At 39.2% G+C, this 20715-nt stretch overlaps 1 protein-coding gene across 1 annotated transcript; it reads right to left on the bottom strand.

The window, feature by feature from the left end:
* Positions 1 to 7431: 7431 nt before the first annotated feature.
* Positions 7432 to 13355, bottom strand: LOC140225391 (uncharacterized). The gene is made up of 2 exons (XM_072304144.1): positions 12150 to 13355; positions 7432 to 8900 (listed from the first exon to the last, which is right to left on the bottom strand). The coding sequence occupies exons 1-2, from the start codon at positions 12180 to 12182 to the stop codon at positions 8091 to 8093; spliced, it is 843 nt and encodes a 280-aa protein (XP_072160245.1). The 5' UTR covers positions 12183 to 13355; the 3' UTR covers positions 7432 to 8090.
* Positions 13356 to 20715: the final 7360 nt, after the last annotated feature.

Below are 20715 nucleotides of genomic sequence, written 5' to 3'. Positions count from 1 at the left end.
GAAAAGTGGGATTTGACGACATTAAATCAAAAGGCACTACTCGTCAAAATATGCTAATCTATGATGAGCCGTGGACATGTTACAACAGCGTTGTGGACAGGGCGCATGAGTTAAATGACGTCATCTCAAATCTCCTCTTACCCGTCGTTGCCACTGACGTCACTGGCACTTTATACTGTCGTGCTAAGGAAAAACGCCGTATGAACATTCGGGAGTTGCCAATTTTCCTTCTGTAAAAAGTTTATTTGTAAGGGAATATATGAATATTTTTCCTTGAAATTTTCAGGGACTTTAGGTGAAATTGCGAACTAAATTTTCTGTAAAATTGGAAGGAAAATTTTCCTAAGTTTACCAGGAAATTCGTGTTTTATCAAAGGAAATTTAGCGACGCCTGAAGGTTCATACGACGTTTTTCCTCCTACGGCAGGATAATTCCCGCTCACTCTTATGCCCCTCAACTAACGAGCACACTCCTACTTTCTCGCCCGTCCCTGGTTCCTTTTAGCATAAATACGACCAATTTCAATTGCCTGTGTCACACTATCAAAGCGTTCCATCAAAACGTCAAGGTCAGCGCTCTGCGCATGCCCGTTTCTGTTGAGGAACCAATCAAAGCTCACTAACTCTTCGAAAGCGTGCAGGACGCACGCTCTTGGCGACATTTTGATGGGAGAGAGTGTTTTGATAGTGTGACACAGGCAAATAATCAGCCCTACTGATACTGATAATATCAAACGATGAATGTACGCGCTAGCTGAAGTGCTCGATCTACAAATGTCACTCTTTCAACTCTGGATAAGAAGTCAATCGCTTGATTTCGTATTAAGATTGATGAGCGAGGAGGTAATCGGGAATTTGGGGCGAAGGCGATTCCGGTGATAACGATCTGGGGAGACGAAAAGAAGATCCAATTTCATTATTTTCACATTTTTCACCCATGAAGAATCGTTTCTTTGGAATCCGCTTTTTCGGCTGCCTCCCTTGCTACCTACCAGCGGGCTGATTATTGAAATTGACAGACAAAGCTATAGACAAAGAAGACAATCGGAGCATGGAGCGATCCTATTGGTTGAGATGGGTGGTTTTTATAGATTAAGGGAGGAAATGATGGGCTTTCTATCGGGTCTTCGTGGTTTGCCGTTAGTTAGTCTATTACCTACCTTCTTTGTCTATTGCAACCATCCGCTTCCACCATTAGTATCCCGTCATATCCTATTTTTGTCGTTTTTGTCTATAGCTTTGTCTACCAATTCCAACAATCAGCCCGCAGCAACGGCCCCCTATCGATGCGATGGAATTGTTCAAACTTTTTCTTCAACGCCAGCTCTACAAAATACGCGGAAATCATTCTAGTTACCCGTCTCGGAAACTCCCTCGGTTTCGTGTGATACTTCACCACCCACACCGGAGTTTAAAGATTCGTATCAAAAAGTATTGCGCATCATGATATTTGGACGTATTTCTGTCAAACGGAACTATGTGCATTAAGACAAGAGCCCTGATACCCATAAGAATATATGAATTACAGGGCTCACGCCGCAATGCACATAGTTCCGTTTGATAGAAATACGTCCATTTAATGATACACCGAGTGATTACAGACGACAACTGGAATTTTGTAAGCGTGTGTGACAGTCTGTTGCAAACCAGAGAAACAGCCAATGAACCAGTAGAAAGAGCAGGAATCTAAGTATTCTGATACATGTCTTTTAACCAAAATTTCACGCAAAACACGATTTGCGCCACGAAAATTACTGAAACAAATTCCTAACTAAGATATTCAATGTTTCTTGACGATTCCTTTTTGTGTTTCAGACGACGAGTGGAACGAGACTGCGGTGTCCGTGCTGTTGGACGGTGAGGAGTCGGAGCTCATCTTCATCGACCATCCTGCCACCGATGTAACGGTGAGTAAAGATTTCGTTAGCATAGCATACAGGATGTTCAAGGATGAAGCCACTGGGCAGTTTTTGAAAAAATGGAGTTATTAATGATTTTAACTTGACATTTTTAAATCAGAAGGAACTATATCTATTCTGACATGAGCCCTAAGATTCTCAACAGCACATGCGTAACAAGGCTCTTGTCAAAATTGATATGGTTCCTTTTGCTTTAAATGTGTCCTATTGAACACACACATATCGACGGCGTAAGTCCGCAATCATCTATCTCGTTTGCGGTGTCTGAAAATCTCCGCCTCTATATTATTTTTTTGAAGAAGAGCAAATTGACATCATTCCTTGAAGTTTTTGCAGAATTTTCTTCGCAGAGAGGGGTTACAGGACATTTCGTCAACGATTTTTTGTCCGCGCACCTGTTTTTTCCAGTAATTTACGTCCTTGCGTTTTTTCGGCACGGGAGTTTTGGTCCAATGACAATTACTCACGACGTTTTTGGATGAAAATGTATAATGTCTTGGAAGAATGAGGATTTGCTTGTTTTTTTTTTGCTTCTTTTTTTTTGTTTGTTTGGTCCCACGGAGAATAGTATATAATTGAGATCTTTGGTAAAAATGAGGAAGCGTCAATTCCATGAGACAAATTTAACTAAAACTCTCTACTCTTTTTTGGTGCAACAGAACTTAATTATCTTTCAAGAAATTCCTACCTCGTTATACCTGAACCGGATGAACCTCTTGATTTGTCTCAGCTAAAGGCTCCTAGATTTTTCCTGTGTACAATAAGTATTTTGATTTATTTTGCGAGGAAAGATCTGTACTTTTAAAGGATGCCTGTCATTCTTAATACGTTCAATTTCGTATAATACTGTGCAACACCTCTGATGTGAAATAGTTGCTTCAAACACCGCCGCACGGTGAGCGGGCGGCCAGCGCGAAACGCGCATTGGCGCCTACAAACCTAAGTGGATACTTCAAGCATTGTGCAATGCGTGAAGTATCCACTTAGGTTTGTAGGCACCAGTGAGCCTCTCACGCTGGCAGCACGCCGCTCCGCTCTGTTAGGCTCTGATATTGAAGATACTCGCATAGTCAGCGTTTTTTAATTCATGCCGATTTTGAAATGTTTGCACACTCTGCATTTATTATTCTCATTTAAATTGATGAAAAAAAAAATTATCAATTTATCAAAGAGGAATAATAATATAAAGTGAGTTTTTTTAAATATTGGTGGTTCCGTGTCAAATTTAATGATTTCCAAAGCATTTTAATTTTTTTCTTTTACATTTTGTACTTTTACTGTGCTTGCAGCGAGGTGCACACGCAACCAAACGCTTAAAATTTGTCGTATTTGACACTAAAAGATCTATGCACAAATGGGTTAAAACTAAAGATTACTGATTTCTATGATGCTACACGAATGAAAAATTAATCTAACTGTATTTTTTTTAATGACAACCTGTTACTCCTTTCCCCTCAACATGGCAATGCTTAGCGTTAAGAAAAAAACACAAAAAATAAATTGGTACGCAGCAAGGTGGTAAAATAATGCTGGGTCCCCACTATTTTGCAAGGAAAACTACTTTGAACTTTTTAGCCTTGTTTTTCCCCGCAAGATAGTGTGCACCCAGCTTTATTTTACCATCTTCGTGACATGAAGTCCATTAGCTTTCAACAATCAGCTGACAATCAGGAGAAATTCCGTTGCTGAGGCTTAAATCATCAGTTATCGATATTTTTCCATTCAAAGCCATTGTAAAGATCGACCGTTGAGGCGTTCGTTACGAACAACCTGACTTCCACAAGTTTAAGCAGAGGCGGTTCCAGCAATTTGGCAACACCGGATTTCCTCCATTTAAACCTATGTTAAATAATCGATTCTTGTCGCGACATCAGCCCCTCCAAGAATCGATACACTCCCATAGGTTTAAGTGGAGAAAAACAATGTTGCCAATTTAATAGATCCGCCAGTGAGTTTAAGAGGTGGATCGAGCGATCCAACGCACGAAATGTTATTGAAAACCTCGTGCGTCCGCAACGTGACAAAAAAAAACCTGTTCTAACGGTATATGCGTAATGCCACCAGCCGTAATGGTCTATCACTTTTTGATCAAGTTTTCCTCGTGATCCGGACATCGGCGTAAAGTGCCTTTGTCCGTGCATTGAACTTTGAAACGTGTTTGATTGATTGATGCACTCGCAAAAGTACTCAAGCATTTCCTGCGGGGGGTAAAAGTCGGGAATCTGATAGATATCACCTCTAAAAGAACTTTTTTGTGCTGTGTTCTCATGACATGCAACATGCCACTACAATGGACCGACTGTCTTTTTGACATAAAGCCATGACTTTTGAAACCAACATCTCAAAAAAAAGAAGAAAAAAATTACCAGTTTTTACCTATGATTGGGAAAAGAGTGGCTCTGGGCTTTCTGCAGTGGTGGGTCGTTTTGAGCCCTAGAAAGAATCTATTTTTGAAGTTAGGTTGCCAAATTTTACTCTAGTTTCGTTACTTTTATGACTTTTAATGATGTTGCGTCAAACGGGTCCGGAAACTTCCTTTTAACCCTCCTTTAAGTTAACCTGCTAAACTTTATTAAAGTTTCGTCAGAATGGTTCGACGCAGTGTAAATCGTATGGTGAATTCCTAAGAAAAAAAGCTGTTTGGACGTATTTCTATCAAACGGAGCTATGTGCATTAGGACATGAGCCCTGAGACCCATAAGAATATATGCATTACAGGGCTCCCGTCACAATGCACATAGTTCCGTTTGATAGAAATACGTCCATTTAAGAAACGACGATGAATACGGCCCACGTTCTTAATTGGCTAGCGCTCAGTCCCTACATCTCTGGTCGAACATCTCTCATCAAACCGAAACTTTAAAACCTATTTTCAAGGATTGCAGAGCTTGTGTGATAACTAAGGTGGTCCTTTGAAAAAAAAAAGTTACCGATCATATGGATTGCATTTTGCAAAAAGGAACCACTAGCATTGCAATGTTGCTAAGATTGTGCAACTTCTTTTGCCTCGGAGGAAAAACCCGGTTATCCATTAATAGTTCCTATTTTACTCGCTAAAAACTGTAAATTTAAGACAAAAATTACCATTTAAATTTCATAGTTTTTCACGATTTCCGCAATTTTATTGCAAAAAATGAAGTTGCACAATCTTAGCATCATTGCAATGCTAGTGGTTCCTTTTTGCAAAATGCAATCCATATAGATGTCGAAGGCAAATAGTCAAATCAGGCATTTCGTCAAATGCCTAGGCAAATAGTCAAATATTCTTACTCAGATTGAAATTTTGATTTTTACGCTAATTTTAGACAAAATAATTAGTTGCCTCTGTAAGAAAGAATTCTCTGTGAAAATATGCAGCGTACAATAGTATTTTAAAAAAAGTTAAGATTCCGAATGCATATTTCTCATGAAATTTTCAGCACGTCATAAAACATGGAATTTTTAAAATTTTAACATTTAAATGTACTGAAGGCATGTAAAAAGGAGGGAACAAGGAGAGTTCGCGGATTTGAAAAGTTATCCTCCCCAAAATATTAAAAACCGGTGAACTCCTCGCCATTAATTTACAGAATTCCGTAAACTGTCAAAATTTGACTATCGGCCTAGGCATTTGATAAAATGTCTGATTTGACTAATTGCCTTCGGCATTGATATACTTCTTGTTCTGGGCTCAAAGGCCGACAGTTCTGGGTACTCGAGCCGTAGTTTTGATTGCTTCAGGTTGAGGAGTGCGACATCTGCGACACCTGGAACTTTCGTACTCTGAGCCCGGTACGGAAAATATGTTTACACAGTCTCAGTTAGAGTCCCTTTATACTGAGAGTCAAGACAATTTGAATCCATTTCTGATTGGTTCCCGTATTTTAGGCCTCCACAGTGTCACAAACGGGAATAAAGATTAGATTTTCACCAATTGCAAAGATTATAATCTGGAATGGACCAGGGAATTACGGGTTCGGCAAGGAACAAACGGAATGAGAGGAGGAACGGAGAAAGGCATTTGAGAATGGGCCGATCAAAGATTACGAAAAACGTTCAATTTCTGTAATCTTTATTCCCGTTTGTGACATCCATGAGCCGAATTGTCTTGACTCTCAGTATAAAGGGACTCTAGTCTCAGTGAGGATCAGTGTTCGAGACTCGCAGGCGCCAACGCGCTAAATACGCCTAAGAAATCGGACATGGCGCCTAAAAAATGAAGGTTCTGCGCCAACATGGCCCCTAAAAATCTGGATTTTTACAGGAAGTCACATAAAGAAAGATAAACAAATCTATTTGAATTGAAAAAACTCAGAATTTTCGGCACTAAAAGTATAAAAGCTTGCTTTTTCTATTTTTCACGATTTCATTCTTAGTGCTTTTGTCCTCCCCAAATTACAGCTACTTACTAGTTCTGTTACGAAAACATCTTGCGTCTAACTTTTCACTAAATGCGCCATAATATATAGGCAAAAAGTCACTTTCGCCCCTATAAAATCTTCAATGGCGCCTAAAAATCGGTCTTTATGCGCCACATGGCTCTTATAACTCAAAGGTGAGTTTCGAACACTGGTGGGGATTCTTGCAAGTTGGGAACACTGTCTTGCTTCCATTTAAGGTGATTCGATGGACGCCATATTTTGTGTCAGAACCAGAACGGCATGCATATATCGCATCAATTGGTTCCATTTTTTCAGTTACTCGTCATTTTTCCTCAATTTTGAGATCGCAATTCTGTTGTCAGGAGGCTAAAGCACTCACTCACCAATTTTAACAAAGAAATTCAACGTAATAAAGGCGTGATTTTTTTAGAGAGAAAATATCGCATTCGATACTGATATCGAAACTGCACTCGAATACGATATTTTCTCTCTAAAAAAAACCACGCCCTTATTACGTTGAATTTCTTTGTTAAAATTGGTAAGGGAGTGCTTTTTAGTCTTCTGACAACAGAATTGCGATCTCAAAATTGGAGAAAAATGACGAGTAGCTGAAAAAATGAAACCAATCGATGCTATACATCGCATGCCATTCTGTCACCAAATATGGCGTCCATGGAATCACATTAAATTCATTAAAGTTATCAATATTAGGTGAGGGAAGCTGCCTCACTAAAAATCGTTTTTTTTCATGCATTTCAATGGAGGAAAAACAGAGTTTCCAAGTTTCAAAAATGCCTCTGCACAGCCTTTGAGCGAGGCTTTCTCCGCCAGAGTTTTTTCTCAGTGTCTCTACAACATGACCAATTTTACACTGAAATTTTAAAAATAAGAATCTCAACCTTCTTATGTTTGTAGCATTCTTGAGTTCTTAGCGGAGCGAAGTCCTTATATTTTTCTTTTGAAATTTCATTGAACAAACCGCCATCGTATTGAACAAATTCAAATATTCACCAAAGTTCTTCTGTAATCTTTTTTTTTGTATCCATAAAATACGTAAATTCTGCTGTAAAGTAAGTTCAAACAGCCAGGGTCGGAAAACTCATAAGAACGCACATGTTATAATGAGAAAAAATAGTATTCAAAATGAATGCATTTATTAAATTAACAATTATATAAAGTAATCCTAACACAGAAAATTCCCTGTAGAAAAGATTCCGAAAACTTAATATGAAAATGATTATAATTGAAATTGTTACTGAAACAATTTTTATAAATTCATTAAATTGCAGAAAGGTCATAATTTATTCAAAAAAACAAAACACACACACACACCCTCACACCTCAACAGAATGTAAACAATAATTTAAAAGTAAAACAATGGTAAGTTTATGTATTAGTCTTTCAGAGAATTGTTTGAATTCCATCATGAAGTTAGTAAAAACACGTTTAAATGTATTTGTAGTAATATATTTTCTTTCTAAAAATGATGAAAAACACTCTCGCTATCATTCAGAACACCCTGAATTTCTCGAAAATATCTCAAAAATAGAATTCATTCACTAACCCAAAGCAGGGGTATGAAACATTTTTAAATTAAAAGAACGATGTGCGTTTGATTAAAAGGCATTATTTTATTTCCATTAGTTTTTTTTCTTGATTGTAACATCAAGAGGATTTGTTAACTTCAAAATCAAAGTTTTCGAGGAGGAGAGGAATGTTTTTTTGTACTAAAATGTTTTTATTATCTATTTGTCCAATATTCAAAATTCAAACGGAATTAACTTTTTCCTTCGATGAAGAAAATGCTTTTTTAAACAGTTACAACAGAGACGTCAATTTCACCAGCCTCATCTTTACCTGTATTTCCTTCCCCCTTGAACGATGACGATTTTTGGGAGACTCTTTTTTTGGCCATGGAAAAATCACTAGTAGGAAAACTGACGCCGTCCTGGTAATCGCCTTTCCCCCGGTAGGATTTTCTATTGGCGGACCGTGGTTTATTGGGGGACCTACCGGGGGATTTTTCTTCGGGGGACCGAGACCTATCGGGGGACCTGCCGCGGGATTTTTCATCGGGGGACCGGGATCCACCGGAGGATGTTTCATCGAAGGATCCACCCCCAAACGACATGCCTCCAGAAAATGAACCAACCGATGACACACTCGATGAGCTCCTCTTCCTAGTTGAAAATTTCCTTTGAATTTCCTCCCGCTTAGCATTGCTTTCTTTCAAATCTTTCTTGGAAGGTGCATTTAATATGCTTTTCTGTCTAGAAATACGCGAGGATTTAAGTTTCGTCAACGTTTTTTTTAGTGCTCCTCCGATGATTTTACTGCCCCAGGATTGCTTATCTCCGGTGTTCGTTGTAGAATTTGGGGCCCGGGTTGTTAGTCGTGCCACGTGGGTCTCGGTTTTGTCTCCGGTGCCCAGATCGCCCCTGTTCGGTTCGTCCATGTTCACTCCGTCCATGATCGGTAAGTCATCCTTCCCTTCATCCATGTTCGGTTCAGCCGTGTTCGGTTCAGCCATGTTCGGTTCGTCTATTTCCAGTCGGAAGGTACTGCCACCGGGCGGCATGGCTCTCGCATTGTGGTGAAGTAACACCAGAGCTGCGATCGTCTGCGGAAAAAATACTGAGCTAGAAATTTGGCAACCATGAAATTCGCAAATCGGTCTGTTGCGCGCAAGAGATGCAGCCAGTGGCGTGGCGTGAATCGCGATGCATCGATTGTTATGCCATTTAAACCTATGGTAAAGAATCGAACACGAAACACGAAACGAACACGAAATTCATCAAATTTAGACACCTGCAAATTCTCCATTGCGCGTTAAGGAGTGAATTTCGGAATTTTTCGATGTGCCCAATGCGATTATCGAACGAATTCACCCTTAAAAAAATTATTCACTCGGCTGTATCTCTTGCGTGCAACAGACACATAAAGCTTATGAAAAATAATCGATATCTATCGATTGTAATCGTAGCAGGCTTCCTCATCAAAAATCGATCATTCATAATGAAGTTAAATGGGAGACATGCAGTGTTACCGACCCGCCGGAATAGCCTGAAGACTCTCGTGGTTTAAAAAGACCTTAGCAGAGGCAATCCTTTCAAGTTGGTAACACTGCGTTCAATCCGTTTGAATAAACGTTGAATAATCGATGTTCCAAGAATGAATTTCTTAATCTAGCCCACTAAAAATATTTTGAGGAGGTTTTTTTCGTTGAATAGCCCAGAAATCTCTTTAATGCGACCGACCTCATTTTTAAGGTTATACGAATATACTGTTTGAAACCAAGAGATTTACTGTCAGTGCAAGGAGTGATACCTGTCGCGACTTATTTCAGTAGAACTGTGGTTGAGAATTGTAGAACCTGAAATGGACGTATTCCTGCCAAACGGTACCATGTGTATTAGTATATAAGCCCTGAGACCCATAATGATATGTGCATCACAGGGTTCACGTCAAAATGCACACAGTTTGTGACGAGAGTTGTCGATGACTCCCTGACAAATGACGGAAAGAGCCACACAATTTTTGCAACATTTAATGGTTATCACCAGGTTTCAAGTTGCCTCTCATCATCAATTTTTTTTAATGTTATTTAGTTGTAAAGTTTTCCATTGGATAAACCTAAACCTTGTGTTTTTTATTTAATATTCTGAAAGCACTGGGTGAGTAGATTACGTGATGATTAATTGCATATTTTTTAAGCCAAATTTTTTAAGCTCTTAAAAAGTCCAAAGACCGGAAGGAATTTCAAACGCACTGGGATGGCGAGAAAGTCATGGAAGTGCGGTACTATGACAGTCAACTCGCTATCTTCTCTCGTTTTCCACTCATGTTTGTCAAAATAAAACGTTGTCACCCTCCGGCCAAAGTGTTACAACCGCCATACGACGTTCAAAAATGTTCGTCGCCATTTCCTTTTTTACAGAGAAATATTGCTCAACGAAGCTGTCCAAAAATTTCACTGAATTTTCTTTGTGCTGCCGATAAAATTCAGTGAAATTTTCAAACAGATTCAACCAACAATTTCTCCGTAAAAAAATAAAATGGCGGCGGAAATTTTGAAACGTCGCATGGCGCTAATGATATTTCGGCCGAAAGGTGACGACTGATTTCGATGTGGAATTATTGCTTGTTTACTATATATATGTAGAAAACATGTACGAGATTCAGTTCCTTGATTCTAAAGGTATAGTTTAGACTTTCCTATTGTTAACACATTCGCAGAGTAGATAAACATGAGTGGCGTGGCGTGCTTTGCGATATATTGATTAGTCTGGCATTCAAACCTATGGAAAAGGATCGATTAACAGGGTGTTCGCAACGAACACCTTAATAATCGATTCTTTGCCTTGCTTCAAATGGGGAAATATCGCTATATATCGAAGCACGCCACGCCACTGATGAACATTCGACGAAAGTCGTGGAAACCCGCGCTCGCTTCTGATTGTTGCCGGATGATATCACTCAGTTTGGCGCGAAACCGAATCCTTTTTTTGCGGAAAAGGTGCGCTTTGAGAACCGCTTATTCCTCAGTTTTTGAGTCCTTTTTTCGCGTAAAAGTGTTCTACGCGTCATTTATCAGCCTGGGAATAATATATTCGCGAGTCAAAATATGTCCATAGATTAGTGATCTGAGTTTACTCTTGTATTAGACTTCGTAGTGTTTCAATCATTTACTCGTATTACCCAATTTTATCTCAAACTATTTGTTCCCTTCTCTCTTTGTTTCTCATAATAGTCTTTTTCCTCAAACAAAGTATCCGAAACTTATAGAAAGAATTTTCAGCCGATCTTTCCGTTTGTGTAAATCATTAAGTTTGTGTTGTATTCGCAAGTAAAAATTCGTCCATAGTTTAGTGACCTATCGATTTATCTCTTGTATTTGACTTCGTAGGGTCTCAATCATTCACTCGTATAACCCAATTTTATCTCGAAGTATTAGTTTCCCTCTCCCTTTGTTTCTCATAATATGTTTTTTCTCACACAAAGTATCCGAAATCTACACGAAGAACTCTCAGGCAATTTTTCAGTTTGTATAAATTATACAGCACGCGGCAAAAAATGATATTTCTGATTTAGTAATTTTGTAGTTAAAAGAAGTGTCTGAGAGGTGGAAATGTAAATTTTTCAATGGACCTCTAGACAAGGTACGAATTTAAGCATTCTGATACATGTTTCTTAACCAAAATTTTACGTAGAACACGATTAGTGCAATTAAAATTACTGAAACCAACTCCTACGGGGATATCAACATCTTTATTTCGCATTGGTTACGGGGAATTTGAACTGCCCGCTCATACAAGAAATTCAAAGCTTTACGTGAGTCAAATCGCGCACTACAACGGTTTCAGCAAGCTTCTCAATCGAGCAATGTTCATTTTACACCATGTGTTTTTCCAACCATAAGTAATTTGCTATAGCTGGGCCAAAGCGTCAAGATTGAGGTTGCCAGATTTTTTTATCGCAGAGACGTTCATGATAACGTGTAGCGCGCGATGTGAATCACGTAGAACATTGAGTTTTCATGAGCGGGTGGTTTCAATTCACGCACCAAGAATCATTAAATATCTTCGTAAGGAGTCAATTTCGGTAATTTTCGTTGTGCGCATCGTGTTTTACGTGAAATTTTGGTGAAAAAACATGTATCAGAATGCTGAAATTCGTGCTTCGTCTATAGTGGTCCATTCATTTTTACTTACATACATAAAGCCGTTTAATTTTTTTCGTGCATCATTCATTCACCATTCATTTTTTCCGTGCATCAAAATATCATCGGAAAGTTTTTGCAGTTGAGGAAATTTGTACAAATTTACACAAATAATGACTGAATTTGAGTATTAAAAGTGAATAAACTTACCAAAAAAGCCTTGCTCAGGAGTCCCACTGCCATTCTAGGCGATCTCTGGTCACCAAATGAGGGCCTGCCGAAATGGGAACTTTCATAAAACTAAATTTACTTCATCCTCCGCAGTCAAAGATGATTGACATCAGTATTTTTCATTTCCCGGAAAAAACGTAATTCCATCCCATGGTTGTGAAATTGCATCGGACGCATCAATTTTTTACAAGAATATGACAGTGCAATGCCGTTCTGAAATTGTGCTCAATTTCCCGCGTAGTCCCACGATTCGCGAGTCAAGAGCCGAGAGCGACAGAGGCGCAATGCTTGAAGTATTTCTGCAGTCTTGCAGGCGCTAACCTTGATCGGTTCTCGCGTATAGTTCAAAGTCTTGGAAATTTTCTTCCAGAGGATGATTTTCCTTTTCACAAATCGGTCACAATTATGAAGAAACTAAGTTTCTCGCGTATCCACAACAGTGAAAAAGAGATTGATCTCTCTCCCGCTGATTCATGGGAAGAAACGCAAGGCACGCAACGCAACCGCAGGGGAGAGAAATGAGATGGGGCGAAATACGCACTGTTAAAAATCAATGATTTACTCTGAGCGCCGCACTGTGAGTGAATAGATCAGTGCGTGAATATCACCAACGACGGACGAATTAGTTGAGCCCCCTCAAGTAGCGTATATGTATGCAGGTACTTCTGACACGTGCGTCGAATAGAAAAAGTGATAGCGCACTCGTCTACCCACCGCCGCGCCGCGAACCGAGTTCAAATCCATGCTGCGACAGTTCCGTTTTACATTTGCCTGATAGATTTCGCGCCGGATCCATGAACTCAGAGTAACGGGTGGTCGAAATAGCAACTGAGTAAGCGTGACTTTCGCGCCGGGATTTTATCAGTGCGTGATAAAACTTTTTCGATTTCCAAGAAGGTAAAATTGTGTATCTACCAAATGAAGGGGAATCTACATTCGGCTGACTTAGAGACTTTAACGCAGGAGTAGATAAATAGAGGGACGAAACGCGTGATACAAATATTTGGACTTCCGCGTAAGTAAAATTGCGAATCTATATAATGAAGGAAAATGTCTTTTCGGCTAACTCAGAGACTTTAACGCAGGAGTAGAAATGTTTAATGGGGCAAAATGCGTAATATAACTCACAATATGAAGGAGTATCTCTTTCCGGCTGAATTAGCAACTCTAAAGGGGTAGAAAAGTTTGTTAGATAAGTTTGGTGAACTGCCGTGCTAAGGTAAAAAGCCGTATGAACATTCGAGAGTTGCCAAATTTCCTTGATAAAACGTGTATTTTTGACGCAATTGAATCATACATATTTTTCTTTGAAATTTTCAGATATCTAAGATTAAATTGCGTACAAAGTCGTCTGAAAATTTTGAGAACAATTCTAACAGTTTCCTTGTAAATTCGGTTTTTATCGCAGGAAATTCTGCAACGTCTGAAGGCTTATACGGCGTTCTTTCTTACCACGGCAGTGAAACGCATGATGCAACGGTTTCGCCGTTCAGGTTTTGATGATTATATCGATTGGCATTTGAAGCTACGGTAAAGAAACTATTATTAAGATTAACAAGATAAATGTTAGGGCCTTGATGCTCAGATTAATTTTATTACTAACATATAATTGACCTATTTAATATATTATTAACGTGTTCATTGTGAACACCTGTTTATCGATCCTTTTCATTGGTTTAAATGGCAGATCAATAAACGTATCGTAAAGCACGCCGTGCCACTGTTAAAATCTTAAATGGCGCCATCGAGAAGGATAATGAGAAGCGTAAAAGAAAGAGGAGGGAGTTAACATGATTGAATTTTATTTTAATACAAGCAAATCAAGCTATGGCAGTAGCGAAATAATGCAACCAAGATTTAGGTTAGCTCAAATTATAGGTTTAGTTAAGTTCAGTCTGCGTGAAAGTGAAAGTGAGGGGTCTCCACAGGGGACGTCTGGATGTCCGCGTATGTTCTAATAAGTGGGAAATGTTTTTAGAAATCAAATCAAAACGCACACGATGTTGTGAGAAAACCATTTATTCAAACCGAACGAATTTAGGGCTGTGCCTATTACCAGCGTTACATGAAAATACAATATTAAAAACTATATGGGGAAGGAAAGAAAGTTGTCCCGCTAAAATGACTCACTAGACAAGGTATATAGTTAAAGACAACCAAAACGTGTTTATTCGGCAAAATTTCACACAGGATACGGTAAACCCATTGAAAAATTCCAAATTCGACTCATGAGTGAGAACAAAGCACAAAAACATAGCCCGAATATACGAATAAAGAGGAGATTTAATTAAAATATGGGTAAATAAGGCTAAAAAATTATTAAAACACTAAAACACAGGACGTTTCGAGCTGTTACCAGCTCATTTTCAGCTGCGAAAAACCTAAAAACAAGTAAAAAATTGAGTGGCGACCTGACCCCAGCCGTTATCACGTAACCACTGGAATTCAGCACCGAACATCCGAGGCAGACATAGTGGCCACCTACACACCAACCAATGTGGAAGATGGGTAGGCAACCCCTGCTCCTACACATCTGCCCGCGAAACACGAACAGATGACAGACGCGCACTTACTGAGGCCACTTCATTGAAAAAAATTGGTGATGTTAGCGGACAAACCCGATTTTAGGACAAACTAGAATTTCCTAGGACAAACTTGTTTGCCGGAAGAAATCTCGTTCGGCCTAAGCATCTAGGATAAACTAGTTTGGCCTAGGCCGGAACTAGTTTGTCCTGAGCAATTTAGTATAAACTAGTTTGTCCTAGGCCATAGTAGTTTGTCCTAGGTGCTTTAGGACAAACCCGGTGTTCTTAATCTATTTTGATGAGTTGTCACCTTTTTTCACTATTTCATGTGTTGATTTTAGCAGTTTTTTTTCAGTGTATGGTTAGACGGGGTAATGATAGGAGGATTGTTTTAAATTCTTCAATGTAAATTTATTGCTTTAATTTTTAGTTTACCCGTATTGTTTTGTACATTTTAAGGAGTTACATGAAATATTCTTTATATTGATAGGTGATCACTGCTCAGCGTGGACTGGTGTTTTCATTGAGACTCCTATCGATAGTTAATTCGATAGATAAGTACCAATTTCTGCGATAGAATCGATAGCCGAACGTTTCTTCAAAATCCTAGGCCGAACTAGTTCCACCTAGGCCAAACTAGTTCGTCCGAGCGGGTTCGGCCTAAGCCGGAACTAGTTTTGCCTACGTGTTTTAGGAAAAACTAGTTCGGCCTAGGCCCAAACTAATTTCGCCTAGTGCTGTAGGATAAACTAATTTGGCCTAGGAAATTCTAGTAGGGCCCGCGGTAACTAGGCCAAACTAGTTCGTCCTAGGAAATTCTAGTTTGTCCTGAAATCGGGTTTGTCCGCTAACAGTGATATGCAGCCCCTAAACCTTCCTGAAGCGGGGGAAAGAGTTGTTGATACAGAATTGCTACCCCTTAAAGGTCATCGACGATGTTTTCTCAAAAGTGTTGCGGGAAGTTTCCACAACACCAAGAGAAATATCCACCGGGATTAAGGGAACTATGGATTTCTCCCGCATTGTCTCCTTGCCCTATGTGCCGCTTTTGTCAGAAAATCTAACATCTATCCTCAAGTGTTTTGGTTTTACCGTAGCCCACTCTAACTACAATAACCTAAAATTTCTGTCTTCACAGCTAAAGTCTAAGTGCCCCCTTGATCAGCGTTGGGGTGTTGTGTACAGGTTAGAGTGTAAGGACTGCCTAATTGGCTACGTTGGGCAAACAAAACAGTTTCTACGGAAAAGGATTGCGGGTCATAGGTATAATCGCGCGGGAAAAACAGCCTTACATCATCACGAGGATAATCATGGCCATCACTTTGATTTTGAAAATCCGAAAGTGTTGGGGGTTGAGCCTAGAGACTTCGCCAGGGGTGTGTTGGAAATGATCCATATCGTGAAAGAAAGAGACAAGTTATGCAACTTCCGAGCAGACGTGGAAGGTTTAGGGGCTGCATATCACCAATTTTTTTCAATGAAGTGGCCTCAGTAAGTGCGCGTCTGTCATCTGTTCGTGTTTCGCGGGCAGATGTGTAGGAGCAGGGGTTGCCTACCCATCTTCCACATTGGTTGGTGTGTAGGTGGCCACTATGTCTGCCTCGGATGTTCGGTGCTGAATTCCAGTGGTTACGTGATAACGGCTGGGGTCAGGTCGCCACTCAATTTTTTACTTGTTTTTAGGTTTTTCGCAGCTGAAAATGAGCTGGTAACAGCTCGAAACGTCCTGTGTTTTAGTGTTTTAATAATTTTTTAGCCTTATTTACCCATATTTTAATTAAATCTCCTCTTTACTCATGAGTGAAGAAATATTGTGATTCGACTCATGACACAAAAATATGACAAAATCAAATAATATTTACAGAAGATTTTTTGGCTGTAAATCCTTTCCCCGAGTAATAGAGGACTTTCCTCTTTCAAGCTACAATTTTTCAAGTGAAAATAATATTTGTATTCATTAGAAATAAACTTAATTTATTTATTTATTTTTTTTTTATTTAATAGAAACAACTCTGTCCTTTGATAAAAACCTGTTTTTTTACCAATTCTAATCGTCTTCTGTAATCTCAATTCCAACCGGTTGTTTTCCTTTCTGCTTTCTTGAAAACTTTTGTTTGGGGGGCGACCCTTGGGGAGAGATATTCTTGGGGGAGGAACTTCCACCTTTATACCCACCGGGGGAGTTTCTTCCGATGCTATTATCCTTAGTCGCTCCGCTTGTAGGAGATGACCCATCAGGCGATGCACTACGAGTCATCGACCTCGTTCTAGTCCTCCCAAACATTGCTTGTTTATAAGAAATACTTTTTGCAATATCCTTCGAAGAGCTTGAACCTGTTATGGATTTCGTCCTTCGCGTGAAACTTCTGCTCAAAGACCTCCTAGCACTCCTAGCTCCCCGCATCGTTCTACACAAGAATCCACAGCCTTTGGGTTGCTGGTCTCCATCGATCGCCACTTCACTTTCTCGGGTTGTCAGCCGTCCATCTCCAGTCTCGGTTTCTTTCGGTTCGTCGTTATTCGATTCGTCGTTATTCGGTTCGACGTTATTCGGTTCGACGTTATTTGATTCGTCCATGTTCGGTTCGTCCACGTTCGGTTCGTCCACGTCCAGTTGGACGATGCTGCGGTCAGGAGGCATGGCGTTCGCAGCGTGGTAGAGCATCACCAGTGCTGCTATTGCCTGGGGGAAAAAAACTAGCCGATAAATCGTATTCGGTAGTGGTTCGATGTATCGTTTGGCTCAAAGCAACACTGGAAAAAAACACATCGGATCTAGAGTTCAGACTCTTGAAAACATTGACAAGAAAAAATACTCTTGATTCAATCAGATTTAAGCTTAAATCAAAAGGAAATCCGCTCAAATTAAGAGGCTTGGTTCTTGATTTAGGCAAAAATCCGATTGAATCAAGAGTATTTTTTTTGTCGACGTTTTTAAGAGTCTGGACTTTAGATCCAATGTGTTTTTTCTGGAGACAAGAGACCCTCCACTGGCCTCCTAGCGACAGGTGGAAGCTTTTACTTTCGGGGTTTCAACAATTCCTCATGGACAGTTATTCGGGAGCAACAGTCATCACCCTAGTTTCGGCTGTTGACTTACCTACATGGTCGATGATGAGCTTCGGATGACGTCATGAGCCAAACAACTTTTCCAAACGTCGGCCATTTTTGGCTTGTTTGCAAAACGAAACTGCCAGCACGTTGTTGAACATCAACCATGTAGGTAAGTCAACAGTAGAATGCTGAAGTCCCGAAAGTAAAAGCTTCCACCATGGCCAAGATACCAGTGGAGGGTCTCTTGTCTCTGGTTTTTTCCGATGAATAGAACATAACCTCAAACAAAAATCTTAGGATTCAAGCTAAAAAAGCTGAAAATGAGAAAATTCCTAACAATTTCACTTTTCATTGTCATTTGGACGTATTTATGCGAAATGGAACTATGTGCGAGTGGAAAGATGGGGTGTGCTCGTTAGTGCTCGGGCCATAAGACTGAATGGGACTTTAAAAGCGCCAATGACGTCAGTGGTGAGGACCGGGCGCGACGAGGCGCGACACGAGCGACGACGACTAGGTCATCAGTCTTTAACTCATGAGCCCTGTCCACAACGCTCTTGTAACATGTCCACGGCTCACGGGTTAGCGCTCAGTTCCGTTTCTTTTCCACTTTCGCGGAGGGAACTATATCCACTGACCACATTATTTCTTATACAGCTTCCTCGCCGAGCACGCACCCCATCTTTCAACTTCGACATAGTTCCTTTTAGCAAAAATACAGTGGAAAAAAACACATTGGATCTAGAGTCCAGACTCTTGAAAACATTGACAAGAAAAAGGACTCTTGATTCAATCAGATTTAAGCTTAAATCAAAAGGAAATCTTCTCAAATTAAGAGGCTTGGTTCTTGATTTAAGCTTAAATCTGATTGAATCAAGAGTATTTTTTCTTGTCAATGTTTTTGTGTGTTCAATGTGTAAAAGTTGTACCTCATTAAAATGGACCACTAGACAAGCTACGAATTTAAGCATTTTAATACATGTTTCTTGACCAGAATTTCACGTGGAACACGATTCGCGCAACGATAATTACTGAAATTAACTCCTAACAAAGTATTAACGTTTTTATTTCACATTGGTTACGAGGAATTTGAAAGGCCCGCTCACAAGAAACTCAAAGCTCTACGTGAGTCAAATCGCGCACCACAACGGTTTCAGCGAGCCTCTCAATCGAGCAGACGTTCATTTCCCACCATGTGTTGTTCATACTATAAGCAATTTGCCTTAAATGAGCCAAAGCGTCAAGATTGAAGTTGCCAGATTTTTATATCGCAGAGACTGTCAAGATAACGTTCAGTTGGCAGTTGGCTGTTGAGTTTCTGGGATCTAATTGATTAATGACAAAATTCATGATAATACGAAATATCAAGCGGGACGGCACCGTAAGCAGCCGATTACTCTTAAAGCGAGTTCTACAGGAATCATACGGATTTCATTTTAATGTAGTCTTCAAAGCTTTCTTTTGGATTTTGAAAATTCTTTCAATAAGGAGTTTACTACTCTGAGTCCAAGAGTTAATACAGTAGTCAATTCATGACATAATAAGGGCATGGTATACCTTAATAAGTACATCAAAACCACAAAACTTGGACAACATTTTAAGAACAAAAGTATATGTGTGTGTATTTTTTAGAAAATTGCATTAACATGAACGTCAAAGGACTTCTTTATCAACCGTAGACGTGTGAAGTTCAAAAGTTGCTCGCTCCTCGGAGTTTAAAGTTTTTGTATAGTTTAAAGTGGTTTCCAGCAGTGTTCCTTACATCTCTCGAAAGGTCTTGCCTTCGAGAACAGGTATCCACTTTGACTTTTGCAGGATCTTGTAACCCGTAGAAGATATCTGTCATTTCCCGACGATATCAGTTGACTGATAAAAGCAGTTGCGTAACAATGCAGCAGTTTTTTGTGATTTCTAACGCAAATTTTGCAACTCTCCTAACTGATAAGAAATTATCAATAGTATAACGCTCTAGCTCCTGCCATAGCCTTTATTATTCTGGAACTGAACTCATGACCGTTTATTTACCTTCTCAAGTGTGCTAACCTAACTCTCTCAAAATGCCTTTTACGATCACGTTTATAAACTACTTTTGCGAACACAAGTATGAAATCTCTCAATGTCTCAGATGCGGAATAATAGACCCTGATATCATGGACATGGTATGCCAACACAAAGAGAAAGCTATTTCCTGCCCAATTTGCTTCAAGAAAATAATTGTTGATGACGATAAGAAACTTCCATATTTAGTGCATCTTCTGAATATAAATCCTAACTCGGAAGCAAGTGTTAGTCTTAAGAATACGATCAAAGAAAAGGAGCCAGTTATGTGGACTGAATTAGTAAACAACTATTCTGAAATTTTCTCTTTAACAGATAAGACTGCCCCTAGTGCAGATTTAGATCATTCGCAACCCACAACATCCAACAAGACACAACAATCTTTGACCTATAAAGATACTGGAAAAGATAAAGTTACTCCTGCTAATAATAAATCAACAAAAACATTAATTGGCTTAGACAGAAAATTTATATTTAAAGGAAATTATAAATGTCAACATAACCTAGAAATATATAAATGTGATCCCTGTAAACCTAATAATACTGACGAGTTAATGAAAAGTAAATGTCTACATAGAATACCAGTAATAGAATGCAATCACTGTAAGGACTTATTCCTTATTCTAAAAAATGAGAGAGATAAAACGAGAATAGAACTTATAAGAGCCAATGACTATATTTCCTTCCCTGATTTTGAAAAAATATACCTTGTAAATAAAAAATCGAAAAAAACTAAACACAATACTAACGATAATATAAAAAAACCAGATCCTAAATCAGTAATAAATAATAAAGGCCCCAAAGATAATACTCGAAAAAATTCCTTAGAAGATAAAAATAATACTGACATAATTGTACCTATTTCAAATACAGGACCTACCAAAAGAGATTTTAGTATCCTGGAATCT

This window comes from Bemisia tabaci, chromosome 9 (genome assembly GCF_918797505.1).
Source record: "Bemisia tabaci chromosome 9, PGI_BMITA_v3".
Taxonomy (NCBI): Eukaryota; Metazoa; Arthropoda; class Insecta; order Hemiptera; family Aleyrodidae; genus Bemisia; species Bemisia tabaci.
The sequence above is the reverse complement of the archived record's forward strand: the minus strand, read 5'-3'. Positions and strand labels throughout refer to the sequence as shown.